The following is a 16,088-nucleotide window of genomic DNA, read 5'->3' on the forward strand; positions in this document are numbered from 1 at the left end:
CGCCACCACTGCCCGGCGACTGCATATCTCTTGATTGAAGGCCAGCTTGGTCTACAAAGCAAGTTCTAGACTAGATAAAGTCAGGCAGTAATATGGATAGTTGTGGAGATTTTACCACTACACAAAAGCCTGTTCTTAGGCCTAAACAGTCCAGATCTGTTGCTGTGCTCGGGGCCTTGCCACATATCAGTTGCCGTGTTCTTAGTGTGAGGGTAAGCAACACGTCACCGGCATCGTATGGAGGGAAATGCTTCTGCTTTAGAACGAGGAATCTGTCAAACAGCCCCGTGGTTCAGTCTTTGCACTTTTCCTGCCTAGAGGAGTTCTCTCTTTGTCTTCTCTCCTCTCACTCTGCATCAAGGATCAGATTTCTCCCAGCACCGTGCTGAATACATTGAGTCTAGAGTAGTATTCCAACTAGTTTAGGCAGAACGTTTTTTGAAAGGATGTCATTTCGTGTACTCTGCTGTTCCGTAGGTATATTGCTTTTTAAATCAGGAGTGATGACCTCCCTGGTCTCTCAGAAAGCTCTTGTACTATACAGGAAGCAAGCAAGCATCCTCACTTTCAGGAATTTGGAGATCTTACACCAGTCAAACTTAAACATCTGTCGGTGTCATTGCTTGAAATGAGGTGACATGAATGCAACTTTAACTCCCTTAAAAAAATAAGGAATTCTATTTTTAAATAAAATTTCTCAGACTTACTTTGGGACATTGAATTGTCTGTTATGGAAATTAATAGATATATTCAGGAGTTGTTTTCAAGGGTTGATTTTTTTTTTAATGAAAAGGCCAATTTTCTTTGATCCTGGTGAGATGGCTCAGCAAGATGCAAGCACAAGGCGCTGAGTGATTTCTGACTCCCTACACCCACATAAAGGACCAGGAATAGCTGTTTATGTGCCTGTGACCCCAGTATGGGGAACTGAAAACGGGTGGATCTTGGGAGTTCAGTGGCTAGCCACACTAGTGATAACTGAGCATCTGATTCAGTAAAAAACAGGTCTTGAGGAAATAAGGGAGTATCAGGGTAGACTAGGGCATTTGATGTTCTTCTACATATACACACACTAACACACAGGGGAACAGAGAGAGAGGCAGGGGAAGGAGGGAGGGAGGAGGAGGGAAGGAGAGAGAGACAAAGAGTGACAGAGACTGAGACAGAGAGAGAGAGAGAGAATAAAAGCCAATTTTCAAGACTATCTTCAATCTAACCTGTCTTCCAAACATTAGGATAGCTCTCCTTAAATATGCTATAGAACAATCACTCTCACAAACTGACTTCAAATGAAAAGATTCTTTAGTCTGAGTTCCTGAAATTATATATATTTATAGTTTTGTTTTATTTCACCCCAAGGAGACCCAATACCAAACAGTGCAGGAGACAGTCTGTTTATTTCACATTCTCTTGGTGAGAACAATTCCTGTTATTACTCTGAACAGTGAACTGTAACAATATCGTAGGTATTTATATTTGCGTCATACAGTTCACTGTCAACTGTGTATTTTTTAAATGTTAATATATTTTATTGAGAAAAATAAAACAATACTTTGAAGGAAGTAACTTCTCTGGGGATAAGAAAATATTAATCTTATTTCCCATTATTTTATTTCTTATGCATAGCTATTAAATTTTGCAATAGAGGTAAATTCTCATTAGTTTATTCACTGATCCCAAATAAGTTTCATCTCCTTTACAAATTCTTTAATTTTTCTCATTTCTTTCAAAAGCCTACCGTAGCATTGATACAGTGTCTTTGCAGATGAGCACAGATCTCTTCAATTCAGTGATTATAATTTGACCAGAAATTATTTTAATTATAGGAACATTGATAGTAAAATGGAAACCTTTCTAGAATGTTCTTTGTATTCTGGTTGGAAAAACACTTTCTTCCCTAATGGATTCAGTCACATCTCAATATTTACTTGTTTAAGAACAGAGGCAAGGAAAACAGATGTTCCCTCTGGAGCTCAGCTCAGTACCTTAATGCCCTCATGGAATCAACCAGTCAGACTGCTTTCCGTGCGTGTATTTAGCATGAATTGGGAATCCTGTACTTCAGAACTCAGTTCTTTAGTTCGGCTATCTAACGTTTGCATAAGATCACCACTATCCAGATAGCGCTGGCTGTGAGTAAGTAGAAGCTTGTATCTCTATAAAACGGAACTCTATAAAAGTTCACTGATAGGGCGTTCTGAATTACACAGCAGCATATATACAGCTTCGAACCATCTCTCCTGATCTCTTGTAGCACGGGCAATCACCAGGCATGTGAGAACCAAGAAAAGAGAATGTCTTATATATGTAGTGACAGTATTTGCTACATACAAGTGTCTACTGTCAGATTAGACAGTTCATGCCAGTGAGAGGCACATGGCAAACGACAGGACGTCTCCCAGTAACAAAAGAGCAATAAAACTGCCTGAAAGTGAACCTTAAAAATTATTCTTTCTACCCAGAGCAGCGTAACAGTGGTCTGTTGAGCTGGACATTGTGATTCACACCGATAGTGCAGCACATGGGAGGCTCAGGTCAGGACTTTGCCATGAGTTCATGGCTAATCTCGGCTGCACAGTGAGTTCCAGATTAGCCTGCACTACAGAGTGAGACCCTGTTCAATAAATAAATAAATAAACTAACTAACAAATAAAAATGGAGGAAGGAGAGAAAGAGGAAGGAAAGAGCAATAAATGACTCCTAATGACATCCTGATATACATATATGTGATTTATATCATTATATATATCACATGTACATATATATGTTCATATATATCACATATATTGTGCGTGTGAATGCGTGAGCACACACACACACACACACACACACTTATATCAGTACCTTTTGTTCAGCCATCATCAGAGCAGTTTCCTCCAGTATCAGATGGACCAAACACAGAGACCCCACGGCCATACATTATGGAGAGAGTGAGAGACCTTGGAACACTCAGCCCTAAAAGGGATGTTTCAAATTCCTCCCCACAGGGCTCAGGGAACCCTGCTGAAGAGGAGGTGGAAAGACTGTAATAGTCAGAGGGCATAGAGGACAGAAAACGAGGCCTAAATCAACATGATCAAAGCTCAGATGAACTCAGAGACTAAGGCAGTATGCACGGGTCCACACCAAGTCCTCTGCATATGTTTAGTGATTTTAATGGGATTCCAGAGTGTGAGTGGGTTTCTGATTCTTGTGCCTTCTCTTGGTTCCCTTTCCTTCTGTTTGTTGGTCTTGTCAACTCCAATGTGTTTTTGTTTTTATCCTAGTATATTTTATTTTATTATTTTAAAAAACATTTAATCTCTTAAGAATCCTAACAAATTAAAAAAATTAGTTTAAGAACATTCTGTATGGGATTCTAGAAAAACTACCAGAAAATGCAGACTAATCGTCTTTAGAAGATGTTTCTTCAAAATAGATGACTATTTTTTTCCTTGTGCCAAGCCATCTTTGACAGTGGACTTGTGCTTGTTAGCTCTCAGAGCCCCTACCCATACAGAACTGAAGGAGAGACCACACCTTCTAAAGGTGTTGATTTGCTCCTTGACACTTTCATCCATGTATTTAATGAATTTTAGCCATTTTTACCAATCACCCCTTCTCATCCCCTCTCCCCCACTGACATGCGTGTTCCTAAGAAACCCTCCTTGTACTTTCATGTCTCCATTTTTGAAGTAACTTTAGAGGGATATTGCTCTTTAATAATGCAGGCATCACTTTTAAATGTGTCATTTCATGAATATTTGAAATGTAATGAGACTCTTGTCACATATTTTCCCCCTAATTCTGATCCTGAGAAAGAAAGGGATGAAAAGGAATGGTTATTCTTTGTGTCCTCCAGTAATTTGATAATGTCACAGTTAAAAGGCTGATGCTTAGCCAAACTTCCAGAAGGTCCTAACCCTCAGGGTTTAGTAACTAAAGTCCTCTTTGTTGTAGTAAAGGGAAGACAGGTGCAAAAGATGGCTGCCCCCTGCTAACTCTTAAGTATTTTTAGAGTGTTTGTCTACGTGCTGTTTGAACAGCTACAATTCAGAAAAAGGGCAGAAAAATCCCGAATTTTATACAGCTTTCCAAAAGTTACTCAATAAAAGGGGAGGAGGATATATTAAGAGCAGACAGAATCAAGAAAAGTCAGGGACACTTTCCCAAGACACTTGTACGCGTAGCTGCCTTCTGGATTCTAGGCGCTCTAGACTCATGCTGGGCCAGTGCGGTGCATGGGTCCCATCGTCCTCTGCACTGTCCTCTCCACAATGTGGAGAGAGACCCTGGCCAAAGCTTGAAGCCTGACCCCAGAACTTGAGAACACAAGGATAAACAGCAATTGTCTTTCTCAGAGTCCAGGATTATTCTTCTGTGTGGGGGAAATTATAAGTGGTCCGCTTCGCCTGCTAACGGGGAGGACTGAGCTCACTCCTCCATGTACCCCTGCTAGAGTACGTCTCCAAGAACCTCCGCAGTGCTTCCGATGTTGGCAGCATTATTAGGCAGCTAGAGGAAGGAGTTACAAGCAAATAGCCATGCAGGGCAACACTGATGTCACACACTTGGAAGAGGCTCCTGGATCCCTGAAGGATGAGAAGACTAGAGAAAGAGGATAGACCCAAGGTTGGAAGGGGCACAGAAAACAGACTGCTCTTTTCTTTCTGTCTTTCTTTCCTGTATCTTCTTATTTTGCTTAATAGTGACTTTCACCCTCCAGATTCCAATTAATTACATTGTACCATCTCACATTTCAACTTTAATACTATTTTCTCTCTCATCTTTGACTTATTTCTACATGCAGAGCAGAACATTATCTGAACCACAATAGAACTCCAGAAATGTTTAGTGGGGGAAAACACACACACACACACACACACACACACACACACACCACACTAAACCCCTGTCTTCTAATTTTATTTAGTAACAATGGACTTACTGAATTGTGTAGGTAGGTAATTTGTGCTCACCAAATGGTTTTAGGGACATTACCAAAAATACATGATTGATTTAAAGGTGAAATTGCCTTACAAACAGCATGGATAAAAGAAAGCCCCTTATAATTCATGAACAGTATCCCCTACTTAATAGGGTAGCACCCGAGCTCTTCCTAATCTCAGCCTTCTTCCATAGCTAAATTGTTTAAAGACATCAGATGCAACTTCAGTTTGAGCCTCTTGAAAAGTACTGGGATGAGTGAACAAACATCTGATTCTATTGAAGTTCCATCCAGAGAATCATCTAAAATAAGATCCACCCCTGGATCACTGCCCTGGAGACCCTGCCTCTCTGTAGTGGAAGGCAGCCACAGCACAGCCTTTGTTGCTTCTCTGTGTCCAAGTCCCTCCACGGCCACCCATTTCCATGTGATTGCTTAGCCCGTGCAGTTGCAAATTACTTTTTGCTATAATCAGGGAAAGTAATGGTCTTTTTAAAAAATATTCGTATAGGTTTGTGGGCCTCATGATCTTGACGAATATACCAAAGGGATACTTGTTCTCATTTTGATGTTGAAAATGTAATAGACAGGTGATCGGGCCAGCTTCCTTAGTCCCTTATAGCACTGCAACCAAGAGTCAGTTCTCCTATCCATAGCCCCAGCTGCCTTCCCAGTTCCTGATGACAGCCACCACCCCATCCATTTTTATTACCTACCATTTAATGGGCACTGATATATTTTGCTTTTCATTTCTGTGTGGTTTTCATTAGACTGCAGAGTGCTGTCTCGCTACTCTTTGTAGGTAGTGAGCGTTCCAGCTTCTTCACGCAAATGAGCAGGAGAAATGGGTTTCTAAAACATGTCAATGTGTGTGGTTGTGCACATTCTTCTCAAAGTACCAGATGGTTACTTCTAACTTTTACTTTTTTTAGAAAAGAAGAGGCTTATTTGGGACCAATAAATTCTGCCAGGTAAGGGATACTGGTAGCTGGAGCTGTGTGGCAAGGATTCGATTTACTTTTTTTTTTTTTCCTTTTGAAAGCTTTGTTACGATTATTTTCCAGTGAATCATAATTGTCCCTATCTGCAGACTTCTCTGAGTAAACAGAAATAGCATGAGCTAAATTGGTCTAACTAAGTAACAAGCATTTGGTCACTTAAAATTTACATCTTACACTTAATAATATTGTTGAAAGCATTCATTTTTAACAATTAAATGCCTATGAACTGCCAATTAAAACTTTTAAAATATTGCTTTGGTGTGTAATTGCAATTCCTCCAATAATTTACCTTAATATGGTATATATGAAGTCATTATTATATACATATGTAATTTTTCATTTGGTAAATTTAATTACTTGACTTTTTAGGGTTTATAAGAATGTCTTTATTAATCTAGGATGCATTATTTATTCTGGAAGTTATTGTATGAAGAATAGAAGAATTGCCACTATTGTGTAACTTTCTGGGGAGATGTAAAGAAGCATCTCCTCAGCCCAGCTGCTGAGGAATAGATTCTGTCCAACTTTATTGTTCCAGTTCTGTCAATAAGTCCATTGGAGTTATTTACAGGACTGAGCATGAATCAAAGGTAGCTAAGCTACTAGGAAGTCTTGTAGGCAATATACAGACATCTGTGCTCTGAGGAGTCCTTCCCACTACATGGACAATGCCTATAAACTGTGCTACTCAAGAGTGCCCTGAGCAGCTTGCAAGCAATTTCCCAACCATAGTTCATTGCTTACTCTTTATGTAACCTTGCAGGAGGGAGTGACCTCAGAGAGGATAGCCATGAAGGCTCCTGAGCCCCGTAAGCCCCGTGAGCCTTGTAGGCTCTGCCTGTCTCCAGGGAGAATCACAGCAGCTCTGATTCTGTGTGCTGATGATCACATCCAACCCAGAGGAAACAGGGTCACCACAGAAACAGATATGCTCAGCAGATCACATTCTGACTACAGAAAGCACCTAATTAGTAAGACAAACAAAAAAGTGTATATAATAGTAATCATTTCATCTAACTTTTAAAACATTGCAGAAGACACAAAACAAAACTTCGGAAGATTACCACTTTCTACGTTTTAAAAATCTGAAAACCTTTTTCTTATGCTGCAAATTTAAATCTCGCCCATATGTTCAGGCATTCCAGGTCAGATGTGAGGACCCAGGGCAATAGCACTTGTTTCAGAGGATCCGACAGACTGGGCAACTAGATCATCTATAACCCTTTACATCTTTTTAAATTCATGACCAACAAACCACATTTGAATTAAAAACTGTACTTATAGATGTTTTAGACTTTCTGTTGCTGAGGCAAATATCCTGGGAAGCAACTTCAGCGGAAGATCCACCGTTATTTCTCCTCTTTGTACCCACAAGAGACAACACAACTTTTAAAGAGTAACTTTTCCATGCTAGACCACAGTTTTTGAGGTTTTTCTCAACAGTCCTTGGCTCTGTTTATTCTGGACCTGGGATGAGGCAAAAACATTGTGGTGTCAAGATGGTGTGGCAGAGGCTACATGTGTCATCGCAGAGAGGAAGCAGGGTGTCAGGGGACTGGGAGCCAGGTATAGCCTTCAGCAGCATGTGACTAGTGGTCTGCTTCCTCCAGCTAGGACTCACCTCCCTCGGGTTCTACTGTCTCCTCCATGCCACCAGTGAAAGATCAAAGGTGGAGCCAAAGTGGGGCATTTTCTATTTCAGTCATAGGATGAGAGATTCCTTTTGGATTTCAGTCTGTTTTTGCAGGGCTTCTGTGGCAACCCGAGCTGGTGGGCAGACAGGAGAAAACAGGCTCTGCTGGAGGGTTTTCTCCTTGCCCTCCAACTCCACCCTGGTCCCCCAGCCTATTGAGTCTTGCCACTCATGGGTCCTCTTCCCCTTAGCTGGTCCTCTCTGGAAATAGCCCTCACACACACGCCCAGATGTGTGCTTTGTCCCCTGGGCATCTCTCAATCCTGACTGGCGCTCGGGGTTCACCACCAAAATAGACATCTACTAGAAAGGTAAAGGGATTTAGAAAAGAGGTAAATATGGGTGCTTTCCGAAAATTCTTGTGAGGGGATGAGTCATGTTTCAGTGGAAAATAGAGTGTGAGACATCAGGGGAGAGACTTTGATATGGCTAGCTGCAAGTCAAAAGAAGGCAACAAAGCAGGAAACTAGGAAGCCCTTAAAAAAAACTGCTGTCCTAACTGAATTAACTCTAAAGAAATCTAGGATCTTACACACTACAGAAGCCAAGCCTGGTGCCAGTGTCTTGCATGGACCTCTTTAACATGCTCTGGGGGTGCAGGTGGCTGGGAACTTGCCTGCCTCTGTGTTTGAAGTGTTCAGTCATGACTTTCCCTTGGGGATGGAGAAGAGGAAGCAATGTTTCCAGGCTGAGGTGATACCAGTGTCAGATTTGAACAAGATACAGTTATATTAGGAGTTCTTTGAAAAAAAAAGAATTTAAGGGGAATGTTTCTATTCAAGGATTGTGTTGGATCCACCCCTAATGATCTTGGTTTGATAAAAATTTTAAAGTAGACTATTTTAAGTTCATATTTTATGTGTGGACCTGGGTATCAAACCATAGGTAAAATGAGGACATGTGGATTTATTTTAAGCAATATAAGTTTTTATTTTTAAGATTAATTTCCAGTATCTTTTTTAAAATGAGTGATAGGGAAATTGTACATCCTAGATGTGGTTTAAAGGATATTATTATTTATGTCTCTTTAAAAGCACCTTGCAAAAGATGAAGCATTAGTGTAGACCTGCAGCAAAGATGAACGAAGTGACAAGCATGACTTAGTGTTTGGTAGACAGCCACAAAATATTATCCTTCGTATTCCACACATTATCTAACAGGAACGCTAAGAATAAAAACTATCTCAATTAAAGTCTCTTTTGTTAACTTTAAAATTGGGGGGGGATTTTAATACTGCCAATTAAGTTAGCTTATTTTATGTTTAAGCTTAATACAAGCTGATATGCTAATGTATCCATAGGAGCCATCAGAAAGTATTTAGATCTACACATCTGCAAATAAAATAAACACCTAGTGTTTTCTTCCCTGACCTTGTGGGATTTGCTTTGCTTGCTGGTGGTTTGTTTTGTTCAGCTTAGTTCTGTTTTGTTTAATTCCCATGTGGTGAAACCAAGGACTGTGGAGATACGACGGTGGTAATAAATGACTACTGCTCATGAAGCCCTAGGTTAGGATGAGAGACCATTTCCACCATTCCAGAAAATGTACATTCAAACCACAGCCCCTGTAAGTGGCAATTCATTTACTGCCACGTCTCCACAACTCTTAAACTTGTAACAAAAAGCAGGCTAAAGTCCAATGACTATGAACTTTCAGTTCTGGAGAATTTCAGATAGGAGCACACTGTATTTACCTAGTTTCTACCCCTCCCCACACTGACTTATTGGGTGTTCTCCATCCCGTTCTCAGATTCATGTCTCCTCTTCTGTAATTATCTTCTATACATAATACATCTTCTATTATTTTTATACATCCCTTATAACAACAGTAATTCTGCCCTCTTTTTTGCTGTAAATTCTCTCAAGTGTTATACTTTGTTGATTTATAATCGTGATCAGGGATGGTGTTTATTTCTTGTCCCCTCGAATATCATCAGCTAATCCCATGTTAAACTCGGAGCTGGGAGATTTCCTAGGTGGTGGTGTCAGTTGACTTGTCCTGGTTCGCACCTGTTGATGTGTGACTGTTGATGTGGCTTCTCATCTGCATTGTTCTTTGAACCTCTAGTTGTCTGATGTTAATGCCGGGGCTTAGCATCTGGGGTATGCAAGAGAATCATCACTAACTCCCTTTTTATCTGCTCTGCAAAATAGAATCCTTACTTCTCCTAAGTGTGATGGCTCTACACCATGCATTTTTCTGGGGCTGAACACTTTTATTACTGTATATTTTTCCAAATATGTATATTTTATATGGAAGTCAAAAGGAGTCACAGGCTATAAATCAAAACCTTGCTTGTGATCAATATTTAAACAAGGATTCTGTATTAGCCAATCTCTTACATGCATCTGAGTGTTCATTTGTAATATACTTTCCAGAACAGTGAATTTCAATCCATAGAACATGAAAGCTAATAAATTATTTTAAAATAAAGAGTACACACTTCCTGATCTGTAATAAGAGCCTGACATTTACTACTTTGCCGTAAATCAAAACCTAAGAAGTTAAATATATCTGTGGTAACTGTCGCTGAGGTCATCTGAGACCGTGCTGGGCATTATCGCTTCCTCCACGGAAAATTTTCACGACTTATGTTAACCCTAACATTCAGGTCTCTGGTTTTCTTGTAGTAGACTCTTTAAAATACCTCATGTCTTTTTCCTGGACACTGGATGACGAGGCTTGTGGTGATTCTCTTGTGGTCCTCTTTGTGTTATCACTTCAAACAGGTTTGTTTGGCTTTTGTTTTTATCCTTAATTCCTGGAGACAAGAACAATACTGATGAGTGAGAGTCTTTGATAGCCTCAGCTGGGAACTAAGAGTTAAAACCTTTAAGAGTAGTTTTGCTTGTCTTATTTTCCCACAGTGCTGTCTCTCCTTCGAAGGTGATTTTGACTTTTTGTTTTTAATCATTTGCTCTTCAGATGGATCCCGTACAGAAAGCAGTCATTAACCACACGTTTGGAGTCTCCATTCCCCCAAAGAAGAAACAAGTTATTTCTTGTAATGTCTGTCAGCTTCGCTTTAACTCGGATGTAAGTATCACCTTTGTATTGCTCTCTGAAGTGTGTGGAGCTGATGCTGATTGGTCTGAATACAAACAAGACTCTTCATACAGGCATGCTCTGTGGCAGCTGAGAACTGGTTCCTCCTGGCGGCCCATAGGCTCCAGTGCGTCCAGTTTCCAAGCGGCTTAGATTCAGTGCTTCAAACTCGAACATTAGGCAGGGCAGGTGGTTAATCATAAAAATTAAGACACTCTCCGCACAGTCAGTCTCACCCGTACTGCTCTATAATTGACCCACCAATTCTATTTCCTTACCAAAAATACTTGAAACTTAGAAAATGTGAAAAAGAATTCAGTGAATGCTGAGGAAGACCATTGTTATCTTTGACAAGAACTATCATGTTTCATGCATGCATTCTGTCTTACTAAAAACTTATTATACAAGTTATGTTTCCATTTCATAGACACATAGGGAAAATTATTATAACTAGCCAACATAGACATTCTGCTAAAAAGGATACCATGCAAGGGTAAAATTTAAGTACATATATATATACACACATACACACACACACACACATAACAGTAGAAATCTGGTAATATTCAACTACCAGATAAAGTCAGTTACCACTGCATATGGGAATCTGAAGACTGTATCTTGCCTGTGGAATTTCCAAAGCTTCTGGACTCAAAAAGCCATTTTGCAAAAAAACAGATTTAATGTGTTTTTAGAAATATAAAAAATAAAAGACATCCTTCATCTATACCATGGTGTAACATTTTCATACTTCTACATGGTAAGGACAACAAAATTACACTCACTGGGAAAGAAGAGACGCAGGTCATGATGTGAAAAGTTAGGTTTACTGTGATTTCAACCAGAGCCTAGCAGATGTTCAGTACCTCATAAAGTTCCACACTGAAGAATTTAAATGAACATAAGTAAACAGAGGAAAAGAAGATGATAATTCACTTGACACCTCAGCATCCCTGAGCTATCAATTCTCCCCCAACTGTAAAGAAAGCAGCAGAGTATATATGCCCCCCCCAAAAAACCTTATCTTTTGTTAAAAATCAGCCACTGCTGGATAGGTGACTCTGTGGTAAAAAGTACTCATTGCTTTTGCAGAAGACCTGGGTTCCATTCCCAACACCATCCATAACTCCAATTTCAGGGGAACTGGCACCCTCTACTCGCCATCATAGGTACTGCACACACTAGTGCACTTACATCCATGCAGGCAAAACATTCATACACATAAAGTTAAATAAATCTTAAAAACCTTATTCATTCTAACCTCTCACCCCCTACTTGCCATTCCTGAGTTTTATCAACACCTTAGTTTATATACACACACATATATATATATATATATATATATATATCTTGCCAGCATTTGTTTATGGACCTATATCTAAATGTGAGTTCTTTCTGTTTTCTTACATATAGAGTAACACAACTTTTTCTCTGCCTTTGCTTGTTTAGTTGTTATGGTGTTCATGAATGTGTATGTGTGTGTTAAATGTACATGTTTGTACAGGCATGCATGCACACATGTACAAGTGAGAAGGTCAGAGGTTGATATCAGGTGTCATCTCTCCCCCTCCTTTTTCTTGTGGCAGGGCCTCTCACTAAACCTAGAGTTCATCTTTTCAGCCAAATTAGCTGGCCTGTGAGCGGCACAGATCTGATTGGCACTGCCCCCCAGCACATAGCCACCACACTTGGCTTTTCTGTGTCTGCTCAGGTCCTCATGCTTGCCATCTCCCCACCTCACATGACAATGCTTCACAGAGTAGCCACTCTGTCAATGTAGAGCATTCCCTAACCCCTTTGTTTGCAAATGTGGCAGACAAAGATGCTTATGTCCTCTTAATATGTTACCTTACATCACAAAGGGGAAGTAAGTTAGCAGATGGAATTAAAGGTGCTATCATCTGTCTCTAAAATGTGCTCAGTGTACAGGGCTCCTTAAAAAGGGAAGACATATGAAGCAGTCGTTGATGGTACATTATAAGAAGACTTTTTTTACTCATTGATGGCTGTGCAGATAAAGGAAGGTTCCAGAAGCCAAGGAGTATGCAGTGGTTCCAGAAAGCTCCATCAGGGAAGTCAGTTTTACCCATACCTTCATTTTAGCCCAGAGAGCTGCACATCCCATTTCTGATGACCAACTACAAGATAATACATTCGTGTTGCCTTTAGCTTATGATCGTCTCCTGTGAAAACAGTAGAAAGCGACATCATCAGTCTCTGTGTCCATGTCCCGTACTCTGTTTACATCAGCAGTCTGTGTGTGCACATCCCATGGCAGTTTATTGAGTGCCTTGTAGGTGAACAAGTACATGGTCTCCCATCTAGGGATACTGCATGTATATTCATAGTCAGTACACAGCAGAACTAGGATCTGGGTATGTTGCCGTCTTGCCTCTAAATCTGCAGGTGTGCCTACAATACTATCTCCTATCATTCAACTTTGTCTAAGGATTAATTGAACCCCTCCTGAACGATGGTGGCACATTCCAAAGAAGCAGCTTTCACCAGCAGATGATGTAACTAAGTCTGTCTGGGATCTCTCCTTACACAGAAAACTAGAACAAGTTGAAGGTCTTCCACTCGTTCATAGTCTTGGAGGGCCAGGCACGGTGACACACACCTTTAATCCGTGCTCAGAATGCAGGGGTAGAGGTGGACAGACCTCTCAGAATTTAAGGACAAACAGGCTACATAGAGACTGTCTCAAAAATTATAAATAAATAAATAAATAAATAAATAAATAAATAAATAAATAAAATAAATAAATAAATAGATATATTAAAAAAAACCGAATTCTTGAGCACAGATTTAAGTTCTGGTTCTGAACATAGAAAATAATACCCACCCTGTTGGCCTTAGCTTTCTCTTCTATGATAGGAACTAAAATGGACTATTCCAGCTCTGTGATTAAAAATAATCTCCATGGTATTGTCATTAGCAGAACATGACATAAACGTATCTGTCTTACAGATAGGACAGCTAAGACCTCAGAATTCTGTTTTCTACTATATCATAGAAGCCAGGTATGGTGCACACACCTGCAATCCCAGAACTTAGGAGGAGGAGAAAGAGCAGGAGAAGGAGAAAGAGCAGGAGGAGCAGGAGGAGAGCCAGGAGTTGAAGGCCAGCTTTGTCTACAGAGCAAGTGTGAGCCCTGGACAACATGAGACCGTGTTTAAAACACCAAAAACCAAAACAAACAAACAAAATCAAAAACTTCCATGGGTCATTTGGAGGGAGGTGTGAGACTCTTCTCTCTATATTCCATTCTACATTCTCTCTCACTCCTTTGATACCTGCTCACCATCATCCATTTTTTCCGATTGCACTAACATGGGTGGGACAGCTACACTCATGTTAGCGGACAGCCACCAGCTTCCTGTCATCACTCCCCAGCTCTGAGGAGAACAAAGACAGTAATGAGATTTCTGAGTCATGCTTAGATTCCAGGCAGTATAACCGCAAAAAGTCTGGATGGCAAACTTAGAAATGTGACATCTATGTGTTCCCAGTGTTTAGTAATGGCGCTATAATCTGCATAGCTGAGCTCTCTAACTGAGCATTTTTTTATTGGGGGAGAAAGTTTATTATTTTATAATTACCCTATTTACATTTTAATGCAAGAATTAAGAAGATGCTCATCCTGATTTCCTTTAATAACATTTCTAAATCAGCCTGAGACTGAATTGGCTTCAGTCTTCAGTGTAGAAAATACGTTTATTGAAAGATCTGGAAGGCAAATTTGCACAGTAAACAGACCACACTCCACGGTTCTCCATAACCCACATAAAACATACCAGTGTAGGCCTCCTACAGTAAAGCTCAGGGCGACCTAGTTTAAGGTTTCCACAGCCCACTTTGTCCAGCTTTTATCATCTCACTAGACCTCCACTGTTGGAAAGCGAAAGGCTACAGCTTTATTTACACAACGCAGCCTTATGTAAATGAGCAAGCATTAATCACGAACATTTCCCAAGTGAACCTTTACAAATTGACACCATTATCTTTGCCAGAGGCAGGCACTGCTGTCCTGGAAGAATACACTTTCCAAAAGAGTCCTGGACCTTTGTACAAATACGTGCAGTACAGATGCCACTTCATCTTTCGTTCCTCCTCATCTTTGTCTCTTTTTTAATCCTAACCTAGGGTAAGCCAAACTTAGGTTGTCATGACCCTGTATGTTCCTTTGTTCACTGATAAATGAGTGTACTGCAACTGGAGGATGACTATAAATTGATGAGCCTGGGTAGGAATCTTTACCTATTAGCTGGAAAGTGCCATCTCCAGGGATGAAAATGAGCTAGCATACGCTAGCTCTTAAGAGTAATACCTTGAGGGAGACATTCTTTTCCCTTTTTGGCTAGGTCAGAAGTTGGGAGATCACAAATAAATTTTAATTTGCGTGTTAACTTCAGTTCATGGAGATTAGCAGTAGGAGGAGGATCAAAAATACAAATGGAGTTTCACATAACATGAGAGCAGGGCAACTGGAGATGACGTCATTGTCATCATCATCACATGACCCAGTTCACTCTGCATGGTCTTCATCTCACCCAGATCCTTGTGCTTCGCAGGGAACCAGGAAAAGGAGCACAGCGACCTAATCGAGTTTTGCAGACGCTGGTTCAGGAATCAACCCTAAAATTTTTGGAAATGGTCATCAGTGCCACAAATTATGATGCATGAGATTGTATCCCCTGATGCTAATGCCATAGGCTTTCATTACTAACATGGCACTACCTCTTCCGATTTGCAAAATCTACAGTACTGCCTTTTGCATAGCACCTTCAACATTGAATCCCACCATAGTCCACATTCTCTTCATTTTATTTACTTCATGGTGTTTGTGAGTCGGTGGATTTTCTTGACATTGTTCTGTTTGGGTTCCGGTATGGCCTTGGTTTAGCCAGTATCTCTTGATTTTAGCCCTCTGTCTTTCTTGCTATGCTTTGTGTCTTCCTGTCTGGGGATATTAAGAGGTGACCTCATACCATTTCATTGATTGACCTCAGAATATTATAGACAGACAGGAAACTAAAGGTTTGCTTCAAAGATAAAACGATAGGGAGGCCAGATATTTGTGTGAACATTTTTGAGGGTGACCTCACTCTCCTATTCTTGACTATAAACCTCTGACATTTTGAAAATGGCAGTCATTCAGAGATCAGTGGCAATTCCCAGGACCACAGTTAGCAGGTGATTGGTACTTGTATAAGTCTGGCACCCTCATTTTGTGTCTCTGTCATCTTGCTACCTTCATTTCACCCAGATTGTGCCCTACGGTCTTTCTGCCTGTTCTCTCCTCCCTGCCCAATTATAAGTCTTATTCCCGCCTCCTGATTTCTTTTGCAGCTAATAATCTCATAGTGTCAACGTTCCTGCCTTCTGTAAACAAACTTCATCCATGTAACATTTAAGAAGC

The 16,088-nt window shown here is 40.3% G+C and overlaps 1 protein-coding gene across 3 annotated transcripts in view; it reads left to right on the top strand.

Moving 5' to 3' along the window:
• Znf385b (zinc finger protein 385B) overlaps positions 1-16,088 on the top strand; it is a 271,044-nt gene that overhangs the window by 193,955 nt on the left and 61,001 nt on the right. For 2 of the 3 annotated variants that reach the window (XM_028762914.1, XM_028762915.1), the window contains exons 3-4: positions 5,860-5,898; positions 10,547-10,657. In XM_028762914.1, the coding sequence (XP_028618747.1) occupies positions 5,860-5,898; positions 10,547-10,657 (150 nt within the window). The remainder of the gene's footprint in view (positions 1-5,859; positions 5,899-10,546; positions 10,658-16,088) is intronic. The other variant, XM_028762913.1, reaches the window with a different exon arrangement.

This window comes from Grammomys surdaster, unplaced genomic scaffold (assembly GCF_004785775.1).
Source record: "Grammomys surdaster isolate TR1022 unplaced genomic scaffold, NIH_TR_1.0 136, whole genome shotgun sequence".
Taxonomy (NCBI): Eukaryota; Metazoa; Chordata; class Mammalia; order Rodentia; family Muridae; genus Grammomys; species Grammomys surdaster.